Source organism: Rhinolophus hipposideros (genome assembly GCF_964194185.1).
Source record: "Rhinolophus hipposideros genome assembly, chromosome: 2".
In the NCBI taxonomy this organism is placed as follows: domain Eukaryota; kingdom Metazoa; phylum Chordata; class Mammalia; order Chiroptera; family Rhinolophidae; genus Rhinolophus; species Rhinolophus hipposideros.
The window spans coordinates 94664252-94688946 of record NC_138048.1 but is presented as its reverse complement, the minus strand read 5'-3'; the positions used below and the strand labels follow the sequence as shown (position 1 = coordinate 94688946).

Below are 24695 nucleotides of genomic sequence, written 5' to 3'. Positions count from 1 at the left end.
AAAGTGAAGATAATGACACTTTCCCTGTCCAGGTGTTATGAACATAAAATTCAGGACAAGGAGGCAGATCTATCTAGGCACAGGGTCTTTTTAACTCCAGTTTTAAAATTAAAATACAACACTGTTTAGGCTGACGGTGTACAGCATCATGACTTGAGGTACATGCTGCAAAATGATTACTACAATAAGTTTATTGGCTGACATCCATCTCCTCATAGTTATAAAATTCTTCCTTGTGATGACGTTTAGGATTTACTCTCTTAGCACCTTTCAAATATACCATACAGCATTATTCATTATAGTCATCATGTTATACGTTACGTCTCTCGTATTTACCTTATAACTGGAAGTTTGTACCTTAGGACCACCTTCACCCAAGTCTCCCTTGGGGGAGTCTTCGCCTAGCATTTGTCCCTTAGCTAGTACTGCCTCCTGGTGGTGATGTATTCCCATTGAAAGTCAAAGAGCAGAGGCGGAAAAGGCCATGGGCTGAAATTGTCAACTTACTTGTCTTAAGTCACAGCATGAAACAACTTTGAATAAAAGCAGTTCCACCCTTCACCTATGGAATGCTCACTTCAACAGCAGTCACATCCTGGTATGACAAAGGAATCAGACACCGCTCTGCAACTTTTTGCAAGGGCATTCATTAGCTCATCCATCCATCCATCCATCCATCCATCCATCCATCCATCCATCCATCCATCCATCCATCCATCCATCCAATAAACCTCTAGTGAGCGTGTCACGGACTCTTCCCGGGAACTTTGGATATGTCAGTGAGCACGAGAGCTAAATAAATGGAGGACCCCGGCGCAGACCCGCTCCAGCCGACCTAAAAACTCATCCTTGCAAAACTGGGAGTTAAGCCGCGAGCTAGAAGATGTTTTGGGCGCGGCCAGGCGGGCTAACCACAAAAACGAGAGTAAATAGAAGCGGTCTTTCCCCAATTTTTCTCCCGGTAAGTATTCTTTGCGGGAAGCAAGGGATTCTTCGCCTACCCGGCTGGGTTCCAACGCGCGGACGGCGGAGGGTGGTGACCTGTGTCAGACACTGAAGGTCCCAAGGAGACGCTTGTTCCCTGCAGAGTGCTGGGTGGTGGAGAACCTGCCGCCCCGGGGTCCAGCACTTCTCGGTCACCTCTGCGCGCCTGGAACGTGCCCCGCCTCCAGATGCCAGACTTCCACAGGCTAATCCTCGGCGAGGCGCGAACGCGCCCCCTACTGGCGGCGCACAGCCCGCGCTCCGGATCCGGAACGGAACTGTCCTGCGGAACCCAGGATTCGTGCTCCGAGTTTCCGGGGGGCAGGAGGACCAAACAGGAGCTGAGCGCGGCGGTTCCTACGGCCGCGACCGAGGCCATGGCCGTGGGGGTCTGGGGGCTGCGGCTGTGGCGGGCCGCCCCCGGTGGCGGGGCTGGCTGGAGTGAGTGTCAGCGGCCGTGGGGACGGGGAGCGAGGCTTAGAGGATGGCGTCTGCCCAGACTGGGCGGGAAGCGGGTGCTGGGAAGTCCTGTGGGGCTGAGGACGGAGGGTGCAGATGTCGGGGGTGGGGGGTCGGGGACGGTAGGCGCGGGGCCGCTGCAGGAGCTCGGGGCGCCTTTGGGAAGGGGCCCTGTTCGGTGCATTTATGTCCTTCTTTTCCCTTTGGGATGCTCGTGCTGGCCTTACCGAACCTTCTGCCTTCGCGTTCGTGAAAGAAGGGCAGCCTTTCTCACCCGAACTGGTGATGATCTTGGCGAGGGCTCCCCAGGCTGCGGAGCTTTGCTGTCGTCCCCAAGATCGTGTCCCAGTGACAGCGTGGCCCACCGTCCCAAGGACTCCACTTCCTGGTTGCCTTTGGCCCCTTATTGTCGAGCACAGCGTGGAACACGACACGGGAGATTAGTGGGAAAGGCCGCCCCGGGGGCGAAAGCGCAGAGCTCCAGTCGCGGCGTGCACCTGGGCCGGCGGCGGTCGTCCTCCGTGGGCGTTTTAATGAGTAATATTTGGAAGCGGCTTAGCTGTACCCCTGAAGGCATTTGGACGAATGGCGTTTAAAATTCCGTTGCTTCCTGTCCTTTCCTTGTTGTAGGAGGGCGGTGATGCGGGAAGAGAACACTATTGGGATCAGCACTGTCAGTCTCTTATTTGCAGCGCTCTGATTGTCGTTTTTGCACAGGATTGACAGCGACATCGCCAGCTTCGCAGCTGTCACCCACCGAACTGAGAGACATGCAGAATGACCTCTTTGACAAAGAGAAAAACAGGCAGTCATCGCTAACCCCCCGGACTGAGAAGATTGAAGTCAAACACGTTGGGAAAACTGACCCTGGCACTGTGTTTGTGATGAATAAAAACGTTTCAACTCCTTATAGTTGTGCCATGCGTAAGTAAGGAATCAGGACACAGTTCTGACTCTTACACCTAAGCTGGGTGGGAGAACCGGTGCAGAGGAGACAAGATGCTGTGCTTGCTCGCTCTGTGTCCCGGAAGTTCCCCTTTTTCTGGCATCTTACTGTCTGTTCGCCGCCGCTTTAGCTGGTGAGGATACTATGGGTGTCGCAAGGTTGGTACTGTAATGCACAGATTGTGTTGGTATTTGATTGAATCTGGCTAAATTTAGGGTTCTGTCATTGTTTCTGGTAAAGAAGGCAGACCTGAAAGCATTGTCACTAGTAGCTTGTCCCTTTTAGACAGCACTCCGGTATAATGGGAGCACCCACCATGAGGGTCTCATTGTAGGATTTTGGGGTAAATGGACCACCTGGTCTCAGGTGACCAGCTGTTTTGGCCTTTTCCTTTCTGGTTTTTATAGCCTAACTTAAATCCGTTTATCTGCTTACCACTTGTCTCTTGGTGTGTTGTGTTTTTGTTTACGTTTACGTGTATATGGTAAATGTGGAAGTGGAAATGTGTATGGGGTGAACGACTGGAGTAAAAATGTTTGTTGTATTCATATCTTAAGGGAGATACTGTGTGTGGTGTGTGACTTGGTATAGAAATGAAGATGACAGGCCTCTATAATTTTATTGTTTATTTTTGATCAAAATGCGTGTATAGTGACTTTGATAAAACTGGTAATATTTAAATTATAAAGCACCTTTTCCTCCGAACAGATATACACCCATGTGCTCACTCATATAGATGACTGGTTGCCTTGTCCAAACTTTTGGAAAACTCAGTAATGATTCCATTTAAGTAACAACTTTAGTTATCAGCTTAAGTTGGCCTACAAAGTGTATATTCTCAATATTCATTTACTCTGGTATTTGAATTAGTATTTGATAATCGTTTGCTTTTTTAAATTTTTTGGCATACATTGACCCTCTGCTATATGATAGGTGTTAGGATTACAGAGGAGGATAAGAGAAAGCTCAGGCCCTTAATGAGTTATTCACATCACATGGAGAGATGGAGGAAGTCTATGAGTTACCAGCCCTGAGACTTGCTTGTTATTCAGTAAACTTACTGAGTACCTGGTATATTTCAGGCCTGGTGCTAGACTCTGGATGTACTGATGAGTCAGCAAGAATAGCTATGACCCTCCCTTTATAGAACTGATGTAGTGTCTGATAATTTAGCCCCTGTAGTTTGACTACTTTTGTGAGTAGCTGTGTACTCGAAAACCATCTAATTAGGGAAGTAAGAAATAGTTTGGGAATAAAACCCAAAACCCACCTAGAATAGATTTACTGTGGAAGTATAGTTATATATTTTCCCTTTTCCTCTAAGTTGTGTGTGCATATATCCAAATGTACCCATGATGCTGCTCTCTGAAATGTGAAGTGTAGCTCTTGGAAATAGTTTTATTAATTAATAATCGACAAATGAATTTCAAACTAGATTTAGCCTTAATGAGTTTTGTAAATGGTTTGGGTAATTTTGTTAATAATCACAATGCATTGGATGTGTTAGGTATTGTTTTTTTATTGGTTACAGAGGTAATATATAATACCTTTTCTCAAAAAAAAAAAAAAGACAACTTGCAGAATCTTGCCCTTCTATTGTTTTATTTCTTAATGTAGCACATAAGCATGGAGCTTTTCACTTTGAGTTTTGTTAGATTTTGACCTTCAATCCATTTTAAATTCCTAGATTTAAGTGAGTGGTACTGCAGGAAGTCCATTCTGGCTCTTGTGGACGGACAGCCGTGGGACATGTATAAGCCTTTGACCAAGTCCTGTGAAATTAAATTCCTTACTTTCAAAGATCGTGATCCAGGAGAAGTTAATAAGGTATTTGTCTCCACATTCTCCCCCTGGCCCCAGTTTTTTTTCCTTCTTCTCCTTTTTATTAAAATCTGTTTTCTGTGGAGTATGAAATGTGCAAATATAGCCATGATCAAATGTACTGCATTAGATTGTGTTTTCCTTGCGACATTAGGCATTTTCATAGTTCAGAAAATACCAGTGGCTCCAAGTATTTTGGTTGAGAAAACAACATGGCATTACTTTTACATTTATATCTTCGTTTAACTGACACTTATCGATCACCTCCGATATTGCGGGTGATTTCATTCTCACTGTTACTACTGCTGCTGGAATTCAGGCTTTGACCATCGTCTGGATTATTTCAAGAATTTTTAAATTCTCTGCTCTTCGCCCTTTTTAAATACTAAAGTCTTCCTCAATAGTCCTGTAAGAGTTTTATTAAGTGACAACCTTCTCCCTAAAGAACTTGCCTAGAGGACATCTGTTCATGGAATTTTCTATGCCTGTGTGATCTGACCCCAGCCTGCCTTTGCGCTTACCTCCTGCTGCGTCTTTCCACTTCCTCTTTGCTCCGGCCACACTAGAGGACGTGGTCACTAATGGTTTAGCCTGTGTTATCCTACTTGCTTTTGTTGATGCTCTTCCTTCAACTCTGAGCGTTTTCTTTCCTCTCTTAAAATCCTGTTTCTCTTTGATAGTTCAATTAAAATGCCATCTGCTCTGTGGAAGGTTCTTAGTTTCTTCTTGTCAGAATTATCCCTTTTTTCTCTAGGGCCTTACAATACTTGGCTAGTGTCTCAAGATGTAATATTTTAATTTAAATTCTAGACAATATGAAATTTAAATTTAATTTTTAATATTTTAAATTTAATTTGGTTCTGCAAATACATGGATCATGTCCCTTATTGGACCCAGTCCTTATACTACATATAGTAGATATTTAGTAATATTTGTTGAAATGTGGCACTTAAACAAGAAAATGGTAGACATAGTAATAGTAATATTATTGAGTACTTATTATGTATCAGGCACTGTCTTAGGTGATTTATAGGTATTAACTCATTTGTCACAAAAATCCCATAAAATAGGTGCTGTTATTCCCATTTTCCAGATAAATAAACTGATGTTCAGTAGCTTGACTGAGGTTACCAGTTTAGGAATTGGTGGAGCCTGGATATGAACCTAGGCGTTGAAGTTCAACAGACATTAAAAACATTTACGTAGGATATGTGAAGAAGTGCATTTTGCTACTTGCCTTCAAGGCCTGGGTTTGTACTTATTTTTAGTGTATGTTATATGGTTGTATAGAATACATTCTGGAGCAATCTGCCACACACAACCAGGTGAGCTCACTCTTGTAGTTCTCAGATGTGGAGAAGAGCGTATGAAAGTCAAGTGCCCAGTTATAGTAATGCCAGTATGGGGCATAAGATGGGCAGGTTTGTGCAGGACTCGTGTTTCTATTTATAACTCTGATAAGGTCATTGCATGGATATCTATATCATGCATGACTATGGATCAAAATGTGCTAGTAAAACAAAAGCCTGGTTATTAGTGAGATTGCTTTGCTGTATATATGATTAACTTGTGTGATGTATGTGATGTTACGTATAGGAGTCATGACTGATTCTTGGAAGTGGAGTTTTCCCTCCATACTTATATATGGTATAAACAGATATATATTAATATACTTATTTTACTTTAGTACAAGTTTGTTAACAAGTTAACTTTATCCTGGGTTAAATAAAAATAAAGTTACTACCAGAGAGTGAAACTATCTGTTGGTTGTTACCTTGCACAGAAACATTGTTAACAATACAAAGTTGGTGCTTCATTCTTTCATGGGTTTTACTTGGTATAGATAATGTCATGCATGGCCTGATGGTAACTGTTGCTACCTGGTGATGATGGACAGATATTTGAAAAGTACTTCCTAAATCAAAAGTCAATGTAAATTTAAATGTTGAATAATCTTTGTTGAATCTTAGTGTGTATGTTTGTGTCTATTTTATTAATCTAGGCTTATTGGCGTTCATGTGCCATGATGATGGGCTGTGTGATAGAGAGGGCATTCAAAGATGAATATATGGTCAGTTTGGTCAGAGCTCCAGAAATTCCTGGTAATGTACACATATAAATATAAATAATATTTGTAATTTTTGAATGTTTTTGGACCTGTTCTTCATGTTATGTAGAGTTAATTTCTAGTTTTATCTAATATAAATTACCATCATACGTATATTCTGTTTATTATGGGTAACAAAGTTCATCCTATTTAACTATTGGAGGTCAATAATGAGTGTAACAGAATTAGAAGAGACTGTTTCTCTTGAGTGTGAAGTTCATGTAATTGCATTGTCTCAGTGTTTATTTCTTACCACTTTAAGCATTTATTTTGAAATCAAATATGTGGAGGGTGAGGAAATGGGAGTATGAATAGACTTCTGAAGAAAGATATGCTTACGTAGTACCATGTTACCAGAAATGATCATGACATCAGAGGGGCACCATTTTGGGTAGATGGAAGAGTTTATAATTTTTATAATTTTGTTAAAACTAGGATTTTGTAATACTATGTGTAGTAGGATCACATTTGAATTTAAAAAAATGTAGAAAATATATACAACCAAATATATTTGAAAAGCCCAATGAATGATTCTAAGGAGAAAAAAACAATAAAAAGATATGTAGGGGATGCTAAAAGAGAAATTCAACATTTTATGTACATTTAGTCATTTATCTCCTTATTAAATATCTTGTTCTTTGGAGATTTTTATATCTAGTAATTATTTGAAATCTCTATGATAATATTTCTGAAGAAAACTTGAACATTTCAAAAATACTGGTATTTTTGGATTAATAATAGATGAGTTAATTTTTTGGTTAGGGGAAAGTTGGCAGAGCTCTGGCAAGTAGCTGGGATAATAGTAACAGTATTATAATTTATAGAGTTGGGGGAGATTGCTAACCCTACATGTATGGTCTAAATATTCAGTTGTTGCAAATTGGTAACTTTCTACCCTAACAGATTTGACTTGCTTTTTATTTTGTTTGGATTTACAGTAATTGCTGGAGCCTTCTGCTATGATGTAGTTTTGGATAAGAGACTTGATGAGTGGATGCCAACAAAAGTAAGTATACTCTTTGGAGTATTCATTTTAGAGACTACTTTTCTATATTAGAATGATTTCTATGTTAGTATTGTTGAATGGTACTGCATGTTAAGGTTATTTAAATGAATGAATCAATATACCTTCCTCTGTTCTATCTGTTTGTCTATCTTTGTTGCTTTTTCAGTGTATTTAAGGCAGAACTCTCATATGAATGAAGGTACGCACAACAGCGTGGTCAGTTGTATGGGAGCTTTATGTCCTGTCTGACTTTTCCTTGAAATGCTTTCTTCCTTATGTTCCTTAAGATAGGAGTTTTCAAGATGCTTAGAATATAAAATACAGAAGCTTAATTACTTGGTTGATGTGGTGGAGGTGGGCCTGGAGCCTTAAACTTGGATCCCCAGAGCACAGTTTGGAAATTTGTCCTAAACTCATTCGCCTGTTGCATATTGTGAGATCCCTTGTGTGCAAGGGCACAGTGAGAGCAGGTGTGAATTAAAGACTCAGAGTTGGACAAAGCTAACCCAATTAGCAACAGACTAAATAGCAACTCACTAGACACCCCGTAGTGGGTTGCCCTCGTAATGAGGGTGCTCCTTGTTGGTCTGGGCCTTGGGCAGCAACAGGGCCCACCTAACAAGGGCCGTCTAGATCAGGTGCTCTGCATGTGGGGTGCTGATGACTTACTTGCACAGGTCAAGCGCGAGACTGAGTTATGACTGGGGAGAACATGTCAATGGCCGATTCTTAACTGGGCAAAATTTTGTGACCTACCAATTGGAAGTCTAGAGATCAGAAAATGGGAGATGGTATAGCGTACCATTTTATCAGTTCCACTGTGTATTTCTTTTCCCACATTTTAATATCTCTGGAAACAAATATGTCTTACTCTAGTTGGCATCTTATTATTGTAATTGATAGTGTTTTTTCCTTAGTGGTACATCTTAGATTTAGTGAAAAACTATAGTTTCTAAAAGTAAGAGTTTTGGAGTCAGGGTTAAATTCTGGCTTTGGAAGTTATTTCTTTTATAAACCTACCCGTATTACGTAATATCAACAGGGAGAGAGGAGTGAAGCAGGGAGGAAGAAAGAAAGGGAGAGGAAAGAGGTGAAGAGAGAGACGGGGAGGAAGGCCAAGGAAGGAATTCGAACTGTTTTTTCATAATCTCTGGATTTTTGTCAGTGTAACTTCTGCCTTTCCAAGTTTGCCCCCAAATTTTCTTTATTGGAGGAATTAAGTAAAAACTCATGAGATCAAGATTCAACTCTCATTATCTGTAAAACATGCTGTCTCCTTTTCCTTTTTTTAAAGATTAAATTAAAAAAGAAAAAAGAAAAGAAATGCACTAGCTACCTGCAAGTTCCATGGGGTTGGGTGCATGGCTTAGAGATAGTAGGGGAGAGTTATATTCAGAGAGCTGTATTAACCATGAATGTGGATTTGTTGTACAGTAAATTATCCCTTCAAGAGTGGAGAAGAATCATTTCATGCTAAAAGAAGTCTAACAGGAAGTTTATGCAGAGAATTTTATTACACAAATTATTTGCATTATCGTGATCTCTGTATCAGAATGAAAATTCAATTATAGTTCTTATTAAAAATCTCAAATATTGGTAATATGTATTACTAATAAATTATTTTAGTTGTATAAAATTCACATTTTCATTAAACAGAAATTTATCATATTGGAAATATGCCATATTTTGTACAGGGCCAATGATGACATTCTGAATCATATAAACAATAACTTTTTCCCCATGCCTTTATATGGTTGTATGATTTGAATGAAATGTTTATTAAAATTTCTTTGTAGGATTATCTTTAATAATTACTAATACAAGCTGATAATTACAAGTAAATTGCAAGTTTTATGAAGTTGAGAAAAATTTCTAGCCCTACATTTTATGGTCCAAATATTTAATTGTTACAAACTCATAACTTTCTTTCCTAACATATTTGATTTACTTTTTGTTTTAGTTAGATTTAGAATATTAAGTATACAATTAATTTTGTCTGCTTTATGTAGAAATGCTTTTAAGTAAATTGTTACAAAAGGTTAATTCTTTCATTTTTAAGGAGAACCTACGTTCCTTCACAAAAGATGCTTGTGCTTTAATTTATAAAGATCTTCCATTTGAAACTCTGGAAGTTGATGCAAAAGTGGCATTAGAAATATTTCAACACAACAAGTAAGTGCTGACTTCCTTTACAATAGGAGTAAACCTCCCAAAGTTATATGCAATGAAGAAAATTCAGCCGGAAAATTCTTAAGAATTTTTATATTTGATATTTGTAGGACACTTTTATTTTTAGCTCTAAGATCTCTTTTTCTGCACCAGTTTATTTACTTTTGTTCATCTCATTGTTTATTTCACTGAGAAAAGGCCCCTTTCCCACTTTGTTTTACTTCTTTGTTCCTTTGGCCAGTTCTTCTCTTTTCATCAGCATAGCAGTGTGTTTCCCTTTTTCCTTCCATTGTGAAGTGATAACATATGTCACATAATTATTATTTAGTCCATTTGGCAGCCTTTCCATTCCATGCTTCCACTCTTTAAATGAAAGGGTAAGATAGAAAATGCCAGCCATTGGGAGGGAGCCAACAATTGAAGTAGAACATTTCCACAGCCAGCTCTTAGTCTTCTGCACAGGAATTATCCATTTGATGGATTTTCTTTATCAACATTTTAAATCCTACCTGGCTTCTCAGTTCCCTTTCTCACTTAGAAAACTTCCAGTTCACCCTCTTCTACTAGTTGTAAGAACACAAACTATTTTTTTTAAAGGCATTCAAAGGAATCATTCAGCACTGCCTGCATTTTTTTTTTTTAATTTTTTGTTGGGAAATATTGGGGAACAGTGTGTTTTTCCAGGGTCCATCAGTGTCAAGTCGTCCTTCAATCTAGGTGTGGAGGGCGCAGCTCAGCTCCAAGTCCAGTCACCCTTTTCAATCAGGGGCGCAGCTCACCATCCCATGCAGGAATTGAACTGGCAACCTTGTTAAGAGCTTGCCGCTCCAACCAACTGAGCCATCTGGCCTTCCCTCCGGCGGCTCAGTGGCAGCTCGTTGTCTTCAATCTAGTCGTGGAGGGCTCAGCACACTGGCCCATGTGGGAATCAAACCGGCAACCCTGTTCAGAGCTCGCATTCTAACCTACTGAGCCATCCGGCTGCCCCCGAACTAAATTTTTAATATTAATGTAATTGAAATTAGAACTAATTAGAAAGGGAGTCTGCATTGCAAAAAAACAACACAGGTACTAGATTCTGAAGCCAAAATATGCACCTGCATATTGTTAAAGGTCACAGATCAGAATTTCTGTACGTATTTAGTAATTGAGGCACACATTCTCATGGCGATACTTTTTTTTTTTTTAAGGAGGGCGCAGCTCACAGTGGCCATGTGGGGATTGAACTGGCAACCTTGGTGTTATGAGCTCTAACCAACTGAGTTAATCGGCCACCTTGGGGATATTTTATAATAGATATATTCTTAGATTAGTTTGTGAAAGTCTCCATGCCACGCCACGCCACGCCACGCCACGCCACGCCACGCCACATTGTATATTATAGTACATTATACCCAGTCTTAAAGTAATACGGAGTCTTATAGTAATGTTTGCTCCAAAAGATGCATTAGAGCTGATTGTCCGGCTAGGTCTTATATTTGGGGAAATAACGGTATCTTTGTCTCTGTCTCTGTCTCTGTCTCTGTCTCTCTCTTTCTCCCTCTCTCTCTCTCTCTCTCTCTCTCTGTCACACACACACACACACACACAATGTTTAGCATTCTGGGGTGAATAGACAAGGCTCTTGACAGTAAGTGGTAAAGTCATGATTTGAACCTGGGCTATAAGGTTCCATATCTGCTATTAGCTATGATGACAAAATGGGTAGATTTGAGACATTTAGGCAGAACCATCTTGACTTGGTAATGACATGGGGTGTGGTGAGAGAAGGACTCAAGGAAATCTCCCAAATTTTGGACACGTGGTGGTTGGCAGCGGCATTTACTAAGCTAGGAAAATAATAACTGAGCTATCTTTTTCTTAAGCTAGGAAATAAGAACAAGTTTGGTGGGTAAAGGGGATAATAGTTTGTTCAGTTTTGAGAATTTGGGAGTTTAAGGTGGTTGGGGAACACCCTAGTGATCTTGGATATACAGTTTAGGGTTCAGAAGAGATATGTGGGTTAGAAGCAGAGATGGAGAAGATCTAAATGCGTAACTGATAATTAAAGCTGTGCAGTCAAGGAGCTAGAGGAGCAAGGAAGCTTTGAGAATGAAAAGAGGGTCTAGGACAGAGCCCTGAAAAGGCGGAGAAAAAGAGTGGCCAGAGAGTTAAAATAAGAAGCATTTTGAGAAGTGGAGTTGAGCAGTGGTGTTCAGAAAATGAGGACCCAAAAGTGTCCATTAGGTTGGCACCAAGGTGGGTCCTGTGGCTTTGGTGACAACAGTTTGGTGGAGTCATGAGGCTGTGTGGCCAGAGTGAAGGAGGTGGGATGTGTACCGGGGATGAGGAGAGGAGGCTTCAGGTGGAAGCCATTCTTTCAAAGACTGTGGCTGAAGAGGAAAAAAAGGGAGGAGTCTTACAACACCTTTTTGTATATTTATAATTGAATTTTTTTTTTTTTTTTTTTTTTTTTTTTTTTGCTGCTCTTTAGGTATAAAATAGATTTCATAGAAGAGAAGGCATCTCAGAACCCTGAGAGAATTGTCACATTACACAGGTAAGTAAAAATAAAAAATTGGCTGCTAGGCTGATTTATAGTAAAGTTTAGATTTATTGTTACCTGAATGTAATGTACAGCTGAAAAAGATGAATTTGTATCTTGTTATTTTTATTATCTTATTATGTATTGCTTTGTTCATTGGTTTGAATATGGTGGTAACTGGAAGTTTTAAATTGTCTTCGGGAACAGTTGTGGTTTCTGTTCCTCATTGTTATTTTTATTTCTGCATTTCAAGAGTTGAAAACCATTGTTTAAAACTGTAATTTTTTAGAGATAATTTTGAAATGGAGCAAAATATTATTATGAATTGCACATGAGTGTTCATATGTATACAGAAATGTGAATTCTGACTAATTAGTTACTACTTATATTTACATGTAAGTAAAGTTAAACCAGAATGTGCTTTCTGACACAAGGATGAGAAAGGTATGACAGTGCCTTAACGCAAAATTGACTTCATGGTCTCTAACTATTTACTCAACCTCATGTATTCTTGATTTGGGCTTAACTTTTTTCCCTCCAGAAAGCTGCTCTTTCTGGACACAATCTGTTCTGCATACTGAATTCTAAACTCGGTTGCAATGAGTTCTTGTGAGTTTAGAAGTTATCAGTTTTAGACATTGGATCCGCTCCATAGCATGATGTGTTCAGTGGTCTTAAAAATCTTTCAAGTTATATCATGCTAATTAAGAAAAAGGTTCACTTAAGTTTAATTTTCAAAGTTTTAGCCTCTTTACTTGAGATTGTATGTCAAGAGCTATTAGAGACTGAAATGAGCGACATATTATAGAATGTTCTGGGTTAGGAACAAAGCAGCCAAGAGAATGAATTGATTTCCCCCCCCCCCCGTATGTTGTCAATTGCCAGATTTTGAGGTTTTATTTGTTTATTTTTAAAATCAAATCAGATTTGGTGACTTCATTGATGTGAGTGAGGGCCCTCTTATTCCAAGAACAAGTATTTGTTTCCAGTATGAAGTGTCAGCAGTTCACAATCTTCACGCCACCCAGACAAGTCTTGTACGGAGATTCCAAGGTCTTTCTTTACCTGTTCACTTACGAGTAAGTAAAGCTTCAAGTTTCAGGTCACGCAGTTTGGGAATGGGTGGGATTGTGGTCTTGATTTTTATACCAATTTGAAGGACGTTGTAATTTTCATTAAATAGTGTGACACGAGTATTTTGTTCAAGTCAACTTTGTGATTTAAAAACAGTTTTGCCCAGGATGTGAACAGATAATTCATAAAAGAAACATTAGTTGAAAAAATTAAATCAAATTGAGATAACATTTTTAATTTTTCAAATTAGTGTAGAGGAGGGTGCATTGATAAGCATTGCAGTGAACATTGATAAGGCCTCTGGAATGCCTTTTGGCCTTGCTTTTGGCAGCTCTTCTCCCTAATTTTGATGATCTATTCGTGACCCAAAGTTTCTCATTTTCTATAATGCTCTCATCCTTGCTAATCCTTTTTAAATTAAACTTGATTTGAGATAATTGTAGATTCAAATAATACAGAGAGGTCTAAAGTAACTTTCCCCAGTTTCCCCAATAGTAACATCTTGAAAAACCATAGAATGATGTTACAACCCTATGTGGACATTGATACAGTGAAGATACAGAGCAGGTCCTTCACAAGGATCCCTCATGTTGGCCTTTTATAGCCACACCCGCTCCCCTCTGCGCCGTCCATACTTCCTTACCACGGCAACTACTCATCTGTTCTCCATTTTGATAATTTTGTCATTTCAAGAATGTCATGAATGGGATCATATATAATCTTGTGGGATTGGCTTTCTTCACCCGGCATTATTCTCTGGAGATTCATCCAAGTTGTGTGTATCAGTATACCACTAGTTCATTCCAGTTTTATTGCTGAGTAGTTAGTATTCCTTGGTGTGGATGTACCACACTTTAACCATATGTCCCTTAAAGGATATTTGAATTGTGTCTAGCTTTTGGCTATTATGAATAAAGCTGATGTGAACATTTATATACTGGTTTTTGTGAATGTATTTTTTCATTGCTCTGGAATAAATTCCCAGGAGTGCAATTGCGGGTCAAATGGTAGACACACGCTCCGTTTATTAAGAAACTACCAAACTGAGTTCCAGGGTGGCCGTATTATTTTACACTCCCACCAGCATTGTGTGAGTAACCAGTTTTTCAAATCCTTGCCAGCATTTGATCACTATTTTTCATTTTAGCCATTCTGATGGGTTTGTAGTAATTTCTCATTGTAGTTTTAAATTGCATTTCTGTATTGGCTAATTGTGTTAAACATCTTTTCATGTGTTTATTTGTCATTTGTATATCAGTTTTGGTGAAATGTCTGTTTATGTCTTTTGCCCATGTTCTCATTGGATTGTTTTTGGTTTTTTTTTATTGTTGAGTTTTGAGAGTTTTAAAAAAATATATTCTAGATACCAGTCCTTTGTTAGATACGTAGTTTGCAAATATTTTCTCTCTTTTTGTAGTTTGGTAGTTTGGCCTTTCATCCTCTGAACAGGCTTTTGCATATCAACACTTTGGGTGTCAATTTTAAGAATTCTTTGCCTAGCCCTCGCTCCCAAAGATTTATTCCTGTTTTTTTTTTCTTTATTTTTTATTTTTTATTTTATTGGGGGAATGTTGGGGAACAGTGTGTTTCTCCAGGGCCCATCATTTCCAAGTCGTCCTTCAGTCTAGTTGTGGAGGGCGCAGCTCAGCTCCAAGTCCAGTCCAGTTGCTATTTTCAATCTTAGTTGCAGGGAGTGCAGTCCACTATCCCATGAGGGAATTGAACCGGCAACCTTGTTGTTGAGAGCTCGCACTCTAACCAACTGAGCCATCCAGCTGCCCCTCCACGGCTCAGCAGCAGCTCGTTGTCTTCAATCTAGTTGTGGAGGGCGCAGCACACTGGCCCATGTGGGAATCGAACCCGCAACCTGTTGTCCAGAGCTCACGCTTTAACCAACTGAGCTGTCCGGCTGCCCCCCGTCCTGTTCTTTCTCCTAAAAGTTTTATATTTAAACTTATGGTCCATTTTGAGTTAAATTTTGGCTAGCTTTTGGCTATTTAAATTTTGTATGTGAGATTTAGGTCGAGGTTCATTTTTTTCTTGCCTATGGATGTCAGATTTCTCCAGCACCATCTGTTGAACAGGCTGTCCTTTCTCCATGGAATTGTTTTTGACCCCTTGTTAAAAATCAGTTGGACATATTTATGTGGGTCTATTTCTGGGTTGTCTGTTCTGTTGAATTGATCTGTGTCTGTCCCTCTGCCAGTATCATGGATTTGATAACTGTAGCTATAAATAGGTCTTGAAATGAAGTAGAGTAATTGCTCCCATGTTATTCTTTATAAAAATTGTTTCAACTACTTTAGGTCCTTTGTCTTTCCATTCAATTTTATGGTAATCTTTTCTTTATAGACAGGTCTTACTGGAATTTCAATAGGAATTCGATAGGAATGTTAAACCTGTATATCAATTTGGGGAGAATCGACATCTTTACTATACTGAGTCTTCAGTCTAAGAACACAGTATATCTTTTTATTTATTTAAATTTTCTTTCATCTCTCTACTGTACATTTTGTAATTTTTAGCATACTTGTTCTTTACATGTTTGGTTTTTCTCTGCATACCTGCTTTTTCCCCCTAGCTTTCTCCTTTTTAGAAAATGGCATCATTATTTACCTAGTTGTTTGAAGTAACCCTTGATTCAGTTTCTCTCATAGCCATGCCCCCATCCCTTCCATCAGCAAATTCTTTCAACTCCTGATTCTAAAACCTACCGAGTCCATCCACTGTGTAGCATCTCATCTGCTTCTGCTTCCCTCCGCCACGTCCCTCCTGCTCTTCACTCCCCTTCCCTGTTTTCATTCTCCTCACAGCACATTCTCCACTTAGGAGACAAAATGACCTTTTAATACACAAATCAAATCTTGTAATGCTTCTGCCCCAAACTTTCCAGTGGCTTCTCATAATCAAATTCTAACCCTTACCCTGTCTTGTAAAGTCCTACATTCTCTGGCCCCTGCCTACCTCTCTGACTTCATCTCATACCTCTTTCTCCAGAACCCGCTATATTCTAGCCATGCCATAAGGTTTCTGCACCATCTGTTTCTTCTGTACAAATCAGGCATGGTTTTCCTTTTTTTCTTTTTTCTTTAAGTGTGTTTTTCCAGGACCCATCAGCTCCAAGTCAAGTAGTTGTTTCCATCTAGTTGTGGAGGGTGCAGCTCACAGTGGCCCATGTGGGGATCGAACCGGCAACCTTGTTGTTAAGAGCAGTGTGCTCTAACCAACTGAGCCATCCGGCTGACCCCATGGTTTTCCTTCTAAACATATGTATACCATGCTGCTCTTTTCTCCAGGAGTGTTTGCATGTACATATTTAGTAATTCTACCTTTTGTTATACTTTTTTTTCATTATTTTTTTAATTTATTGGGGTGACAATTGTTAGTAAAGTTACATAGATTTCAGGTGTACAATACTGTATTACATCATCTATAAATCCCATTGTGTGTTCACCACCCAGAGTCAGTTCTCCTTCCATCACCATATATTTGATCCTCCTTACCCTCGTCTCTCACCCCCCACCACCTTTTGTTATATATTTTACCAGCTGATTCAGTGTGAAATAGTCACTGATCGACCCACATCCCTGGGTATTTCCTTTGATAGACTTAATAAAATTGATGTGGTTGTTATGCGCTTTGCACAGTTTTCATTAATTCATTCTGATAATCCTCTGCTACATAAGATTGTTAAGGATTAACAATCCTTATTGGCTCTAAATTTTACTGTTGTCTTCATTAGATTTTACTTGTTCTTTGGGGTAATTTGCTAAATCCTTTTGGTCTGCCATTTCAGTGCGAGGATGTCACAGTTGGTTCTTAATGAACCTCTCCTGTGATTGATTATGATTTGAAGAATGACCTCTAGCATGTTGAAATTGGCTATTTCAGGAAAGAACCATAATCTACAAGAAAGTGGGGCAGGTTTTTGCTCCCATTATGAGGAATGCTTTCTATGATTGTGATGATTAAGGACAGAGGAAGAATAGCACATTCAGTGCCTAAGTCTTTTTTTCTTAAATGCCAAACAAAACAGCTGTTCTATATGGCACCTTTTGTTCCTACTCTAATCCACGTTTATAACCATTTAGCCTCATTAGTATTGCCTAACTTTTTATGTATTTGTTTTATTTGAAGTCTATATACTCAGCCCCTTTTATTTTTAACTCTACTTGTTTAATTCATAGTAAATTTTTTTTTTCAAGGCACATTTTACAATATGGGATAAACTATTGGAAAGGTCTCGAAAAATGGTAAGTGTTTTTGACAGTTAATGAGTACTTTCTACAAAGAAATTTTCATTGAAATTAAGCAACAACAACCAAAAAAAAAAAAAAAAAGGAAAAAAAAAAGAAAGACAAAGAATGAAAAAAAGTAATTGGTTGTCTCAATAGCTAAAGCAGTTTCATGGTTGTTGACTCCAGTAGTATTTTGGCAAGAGAAAAATTGTAACTTAGTAATTCTCTTTTGATTTTATTTGTAAATATTATGTAAATGGTACTGTAGAACTTGAAGAGATATAAGACTATTACAACATAGTAGTAATAGTTCTTAAAGGTTGTAATGGTGTTAATTAGGTCTTATGGTAATTTTTTTACATACTTAATGAACATTTTAAAGCTGCCTTGACTGTTGACATGTTAAATGTGTAAAGTCCTGAAAAGTCAAATTTAAATTCTTATGTTTTTGTAGCTTATTCTGTGTTATTAACATTTAGATTTCATAAGTAGGAATGATCATATTTCTCGACCACCACTATCTCTATTCACGCTTTCATAGGCTAAATGGTACTACTCTTTCACTTAAATTATCTGATAGCTGTCCTGTGTTATCCAGCCATGTGAACCCTTCCTTGTTACCCTAATTTTCCACTCTGATCAAGTTTGCAGGCACACTAATCAGCATGCATCAGACTTCTTCTCAAGTTTAGTTGTTTCTTCATGACAGTTCTTCCATCTGGACTGCATGTCCCCTTCTCCTCCTATTTGCACCCTACTTATCCTCGCCCAAGTCTCTCCATGGAACATTCTCAGAGTAATCTCTTACCAAATATCCGTTTGTACAATTTCTGCTTGATTACATACCTCCTCATACTGCTTTCTGATTGTTTTTGCTAGAAAATTACATTCAATCTGTTAACCCATTTAGGGTTTGTTGTGTATGTGTAACCCCAAATTTTGAATCCAACATTTGGCACACAGGGAGGGGGGTTAACCTAATAAATATTTATTGATTATTTTTTATGATTATGTTTAAACCTAGTCTGTATTAATAAATTTACAAGTAGAACTTATTGTTTAGGTACTACTTAGTCATAATACATAAAGTTTATGTAATTTTCTTTTTTTCATAAGAACAAAGTATATTTGAATGGATGGAATAACTTTGTCTCTTTGGTCACAATGATCATTTTAGATGAAAACTAGAAAAGAAATGAGTGTATAAGGAATGGTTTGGGGAAACTCAAGCAGCGATAATTACTGAATACTTTAAAGCAAGGAAAAATGCAGGAAAGTAGTAGAGACAGTAACCTAGAATATCTAGTAGAAATCAGTGAGTAGCTGTTTTTGAAACATTTATTCTGGTTCAGGTTTCTTCTTCCACTGTCTATTTTGCTTGCCTAAGGGGAGTAAGTAAAACATGGTTCCTTGATTCAACCAATACATTTATTGATAGTTTTGTGCCAGGAACAATAGGTACAAAGAACAAAATCTACTTGCTGTCCTCTAGGAAGTTGATTTAACGGCATACCTAGACATAAGCAAATAGTTTAGGTGTTCGTGTGGGGCTCTGGCATATGGAGGAGTAGGACCTAAACCAAGCTGGGGGGTTAGTTAGGGAAGGTCCCCAGGAATTGGTGTCTCTTAATCTGGTTGTAAAGGATGAATAAAAGTGGGCCAACAGATAATTTACTGGGGAGTGGGTTGGGGGTTCTTTCTCCATGCTTGTGTAGAGGCATGGAGGAGAGAATGGTGAATATGAGATGAATCTGAATGTATAGTCACATGTAGGGTGGGTGATGAGTCCAGAGGTTTGTTATAAATTGAATATTATGGGTTCATCGTCCATGAGATAGAATGTGCATTCCCCTCCTGAAAGTGATTGAGGCTAACTGGAGATTTTAGCAAGGAAATAACCTAGTAGGCAGCCATTCCTGTTTAAAAGCTCATTCTGAGGGCAACGTGGAAAATAGCTGCAGCTTAAGCCAGCATTCTTATTAGGGGGCTAGAAGATGATGGCATTCTGAAATTCAGGCATGGCAGTGAGAATGGCTGTGAGAGTCACTTAAGTTGAACTAGCAGGACTGTTGATTGAATATGCAGGTGAGAGAACTGTGGGTTCTCTAATGCCAGGTGTGGGCAGCTGGGTAGCTCTTACCCGAAATAACTAATGTGCGAGGTGGAGCAGGTTTGGGGGTGATGAGTACAGATTAGCCTTTTTTGTGTGATGTGTCTGAGTGACAGAGAGTACAAGTGTGCACATACAGAGATCTCTTTGTACTAACCCTATAATGTACTGTGTTCAAAATAGAATTATACTTTCCAACAGATTGATTTAAAATATCTTGTTGCACCGCTGCTTGTATTTTTCTCATACTAATGATTTGATTTTATAGATGAAAAATGAAATGACAAACTTGAGAAGCTAGATATATGCCTCAGATTATTTCTTTAATAGAATTGCTATTCTTTATTTGATAGTTTATATAGGGAACTTCGCCTTACGAATTTTCTTCTCTTTCTACTTTCTGTAATAATTACTCTTGAAGGAGAAAAACAGAGGTCATTATAGGAGAACGAATGTGGAATGATTTTGAATGGTGGGTGAAGGGTAAAACTAAATATTTATTAGAAAAGTAAAGCTATTCATGTTTTTACAGGTAACTGAAGATCAAACTAAACCTACAGAGGGAAGTGCATCTACCTAGTAACTTTCTAAACTTTAAACATGTATAGTAAATTAAAATAAAAGTTTTTAATTAATGTTTGTGTGTGCTTATAAAGAGTATCTTTTTCTTCCTATTATTTATACTGGTGTTTACTTTTTCTTTCTCTAAAGGAGAAAACAATTTAGATCGTTCACAATAATAGTTTCACACAGAAGTAACCCTGTCCCCTCCTACTCTCCAGATGTAACACTTTGGCATGTTTTCTCTTTTCAGTCCTTTTCTACATGTATAAACATACATATATATACAAATACAAATGTAATCTTTTAAAACCAAAAATAGGATCATACTAGTTGTTTCTGGTTTTTGCTATTTTAAAGTGGCGCAGTAAACATCCTTGGGCGAAACGGCAAGTGTCTTGTGGATGGATAGATAGATAGATAGATAGATAGATAGATAGATAGATAGATAGATAGATAGATAGATTAACTGAGTATTTACTAAGTTAACTGAGTATTTCCTATATACCGGCCATTGTGCTAAGCCTTTCACATTTAATCCTCACAACAGCCTATTGGGAAGGTGTTTCCAATTGGTAAACGGGGAAACAGCACAGAACTGGCAAGTACAAAAGCTGGAATCTGGATCCTGGTAATTGCACTCACATGCTCTTATGTACTCCTCTGCACTGCTCATGCATAAGTCATTTTGTAGGAATAGATTTCTGGTATGGGAATTACTGACAGATGCTACCTGATTCGAGCCTCTGAAAGGCTTTGCCAAATGACAGTCCCAACAACAGTGCCGAGAGTGTCAGTTTCCTCATGCCTTGGACGAGTCTTGATTATCAGTCTTTTAAAAATATTTTGCCAAAAAATTTCTTCCCATTCAGGTCTGAGCACTTGGCTTTCTGAGCTTTGTGCACACGTTTCACTTGAAGATCTTATGTTTTCACCCCTGGGTGAGATCTCCTTTTTCCTAGAGTCCATATTTTGCTGTTCCTCGATTAACTTTCTCATCTGCTGGAGTCCATACCGTGGTAGATTTCACCCTAAGAAAAAGTGTCCAAGAGCTGAACCCATGCATGTTTGAAGTGGCTTTGTTTTGCAATTTACATTTGATCAACTTTTTGGCTAGATTAGAATTTTCTATCAAGACGTTGAAAGAAGCTCAGTTATCTTCTGGCATCTGATGTTGTTGTTAGTAAGTCTGATACCTGTTTGATTTTGTTACTTTTTATATACCCTCTTCTCTGCCATCCTGACAGTCTGCCTACCTCCCATCCTGCCACACACACTTGTATACACTATGGACATTTTTAGGACTTTGTTATAAAATGCTAACATTTCATTATATGTGTCTAGATCTTTAGTCAGTTATTCTTCTTGATATTCTCAATTTTGACTCTTGAGCTCTAGGAAATTTTCTGTTTTTAAAAATTTTACTCCTTTTCTCTGTTTCTTTAACACTGTGAAGTTGGATTTTGGATCCCCTATATTGGTCCTCTCTGTATTTTTCTCCTCAACGCTCTTGCGTTTGTATTCTAGTCTTTTTAATTGAACCTCCTTTGTCAAGCATATTTTACTTTCTGAAAGCTCTTCTGCTTGTCCTGTTCATGTTTAACAGATACAGTATATCTTTGTGAATTTTCTGAAGATACTTAAATAATGACATTCATTTGTTCATTTTTTTACTGTAGTGACAGATTTTTTGCTTATCTCAGTCTTTCTTGTTTCAGGCAGGTTAGGATGAAGCAGGCTGTTATGATGGGGGTTTTCTAAATGCTAGAACGAAGAGATCTTCAGGTTTGGCAGTCAGTTTCCATACTGACTGCTCTCATTCTCCCCAGACAGTTCTTCCACTTAGATCCCTGAAATATTTTCCCTGGGAGCAAATACCTGGATTTAGGGCCTCCTGTAGTTGGAGTCCTGTAGGGTAGATGTTAAGGAAAATTTGCCTTCATTGATTAATGTGAGCTTTTGTCTGTTTGCTTTTTGTTCCCTCCCATGAGAGACTCCATGTGAGGTGATGGTTAGCTTTTTGGTTTGCTCTTTGTTCCCTCACATGAGAGACTGCATGTGTGGTGATGGTTAGCTTTTGACTGTTTCTTTTTTCCCTCACATGAGAGACCGCATGTGAGGTGATGGTTAAGTTTTGCCTGTTGACTCTTTGTTCTCTCATATAAAAGACTACATGTGATTACCAATGAATACAAATTTTGAGGGTGAATTGTAGGGTAGATGTTGAGGAAAATTTGTCTTCATTGGTTGATGCGAGCTTTTGTGTATTAGCTTTCATCTGTTTCTGCATGTGAGGTGATTTCTGTGCTGTGATCAAGGATTGAGTAAATTCCCTTTTCTGTCTCATTCTCCCGAGCAGGGGAGATAGGGGATGAGGTTGTTTTTCTGTCTCCCTTTGGTCTCATGCTCCCGAGCAGGGGAGACATGAGATGAGGTTGTTTTTCTGTTTGGTCTCATTCTCTGGAGTAGAAGATATGAGATGATGTTTGTTGTTCTGTCTCTGTGTTGTGAGGTGATGGTTAGCTTTTTGGTTTGCTTTTTGTTCCCTCACGAGAGACTGCATGTGAGGTGATGGTTAAATTTTGTCTGTTGACTCTTTGTTCTCTCACATAAGACACTACATGTGATTACCAATGAATACAAATTTTGAGACCGAATTGTAAAGTAGATGTTGAGGAAAATTTGCCTTTATTGGTTATATGAGCTTTTGTCTATTAGCTTTTGTCTGTTCCTGTATGTGGGGTGATTTCTGTGCTATGATCAGGGGTTGAGTAAATGCCCCTTTTAGTCTCATTCTCCCCAGCAGGGAAACATGAGATGAGGTTGCTTTTCTGTCTGTGCTGTGAGGTGATGGTTAGCTTAGGGTTAAAGGAATTCTTGATCAGGGGTTGAGAGAATTCCCTTTTTGTTCTGTCTGTTTTGCCCACATCAACAGATAAAGTGAAGAAGTAGCTAAGTTATATCAGGACGACGTGACAGGCATGTTGCAGGCTTTGGAAGACCTTGGGCTGATGGTCCCAAGCAAAAACAGTAGATATTGCTTGTCCGGATAAACTAGCCCTTCAGCCAGATAAGTAATATATTTTCTTTTTTATTATTGACTGCTGGACCCTCCCGAAACTGGCTATATCTTGAGAGGGGAGGCAGGAACACAAAACTTGGCTCTGGGGTGCATCTAAAGAGATATATAAGACAGACCTCAGGTGGATTGATATTGATTGATTGCTGTTTCAAGAGATTGCTATTCAGAAGATATGCTGTTTCAGCACTGCTTTTCAAGATTGGATTATTTCAGAGGAAGAGGTCGGAACTTGCCTCAATGGACAGTAGAGACTTATTTTGTTGGTGAATTGTCATCATTCTAGCATCTTTGGGAACTTGTATGCAGTTTGCAGCCTGCAGTATCAGAAGACGTCCTAACTCCCAACAACAACGCCAACGGTTCTGTGGGAGACGCCTGAGTTTCTCTCAGCTACAGACCTGGCAAGGTTTTGCTTTATGACTTTTCCAGTGCCGTTTCCCCACCCCGGTTTGGTGAGCTTGTGGCATCTACTCTAATAGTTACTATCCTATAAAGCTCATTACTGCTTTTGGATACTCCTTACTGATGTTATTTGTGTAGTTAGCCAAGTGATTTTTGGTCAATAGTAAACATATGATGGGATCTCTTAAACTTACATGTATGTGTACTCCTTTGACATGCCATTGTTATCAACGTATATAGTTTAGTCTTAACAGCCTTTATTTTCTGTCATTTGCACATTCTAGCCATTGTTATCAACGTATATAGTTTAGTCTTAACAGCCTTTATTTTCTGTCATTTGCACATTCTATTAATTGCCTTTATCATTTGCTATTACATATTGCCAAATAAATTGATTAGATATTGCTAAATAAATCAATTAGCCCCACTCTAGCACGTGTCCCTCCTCCTCCTCCTTTTCCCCGCTCGTCATTACAAGTTTCTTTCTAGCCCCTCTTCTGTCTCCTGTCTCCGCTGACCTCCTCTAGGCCCAGCTGGGCAGGTCGGCTCCTTTCTCTGATGGACTCCACTGTACTCTAGCTGGTGACATCCTCTACTGTCGCATTAGTCACTTCACTTTCCATCTTTTAGAAATAAATCAAAATTTCTTGTCTGCTGCTACTTTTCTATTCCCTTTGTTGTTTGTAGATTTAGACTTTGAATTCTTTTCTTGAAAAGTTATGAAATATTTTGAGCATACCAATAAGTACAGAAAATACTTTAAAGCCCTATTTGAGTGGACATTTTTCATGCTTTTTGGCACCTTGCACTGTTTGAACATCCACTGTTTGGTGACTTCTCACTTTATGAATCTTAATCTCACTAAGTAGAAGACTGGAAGTTCATTTCCTAACTTTCCTTGCAGTTAGGGCTCAGACAGGTGTCAGAGGCTCACCCATTAGACCTACCTGTGTGACATTTGGAAGTGATGCTGTGAAGACAGAGTGGCACATGGGATCCATTTTGTTGAGAGCAGCGGCGACGTGAAGCTTTCAAGGTAGCAGTGGCCGAGGTTGCATGGCGCCCTGCGTGTTGTCAGGCTCTGCTCCACAGCTTTTTCCCCCAGCAGTGGCTCTGGTGTAATGGCGTTTTTTTCAGGCCTGTGTAACCTGATCTCCGAGCCTGAGATTGTGAAGCATTCCTTTAGCTTAAACTTGCTAGAGAAGATCTGGT

The 24695-nt window shown here is 39.0% G+C and overlaps 1 protein-coding gene across 6 annotated transcripts in view; it reads left to right on the top strand.

The window, feature by feature from the left end:
* The first annotated feature begins 1119 nt into the window (after positions 1 to 1119).
* Positions 1120 to 24695, top strand: part of MRPL39 (mitochondrial ribosomal protein L39) — a 157606-nt gene continuing 134030 nt past the window's right edge. For 2 of the 6 annotated variants that reach the window (XR_013994919.1, XM_081073113.1), the window contains exons 1-8: positions 1120 to 1425; positions 2161 to 2367; positions 4077 to 4216; positions 6213 to 6312; positions 7256 to 7323; positions 9383 to 9495; positions 11966 to 12031; positions 12942 to 13095. Coding sequence is in view for 4 of the 6 variants with exons in the window: in XM_081073113.1 (XP_080929239.1) it covers positions 1173 to 1425; positions 2161 to 2367; positions 4077 to 4216; positions 6213 to 6312; positions 7256 to 7323; positions 9383 to 9495; positions 11966 to 12031; positions 12942 to 13095 (1101 nt within the window). In the remaining 2 variants the exon portion in view is untranslated. Of the gene's footprint in view, positions 1426 to 2160; positions 2368 to 4076; positions 4217 to 6212; positions 6313 to 7255; positions 7324 to 9382; positions 9496 to 11965; positions 12032 to 12941; positions 13096 to 14075; positions 17344 to 19970; positions 20075 to 22934; positions 22994 to 24695 lie in introns of those variants that run through there. The other 4 variants (XR_013994920.1, XM_081073114.1, XM_081073116.1 and 1 more) reach the window with 4 other exon arrangements.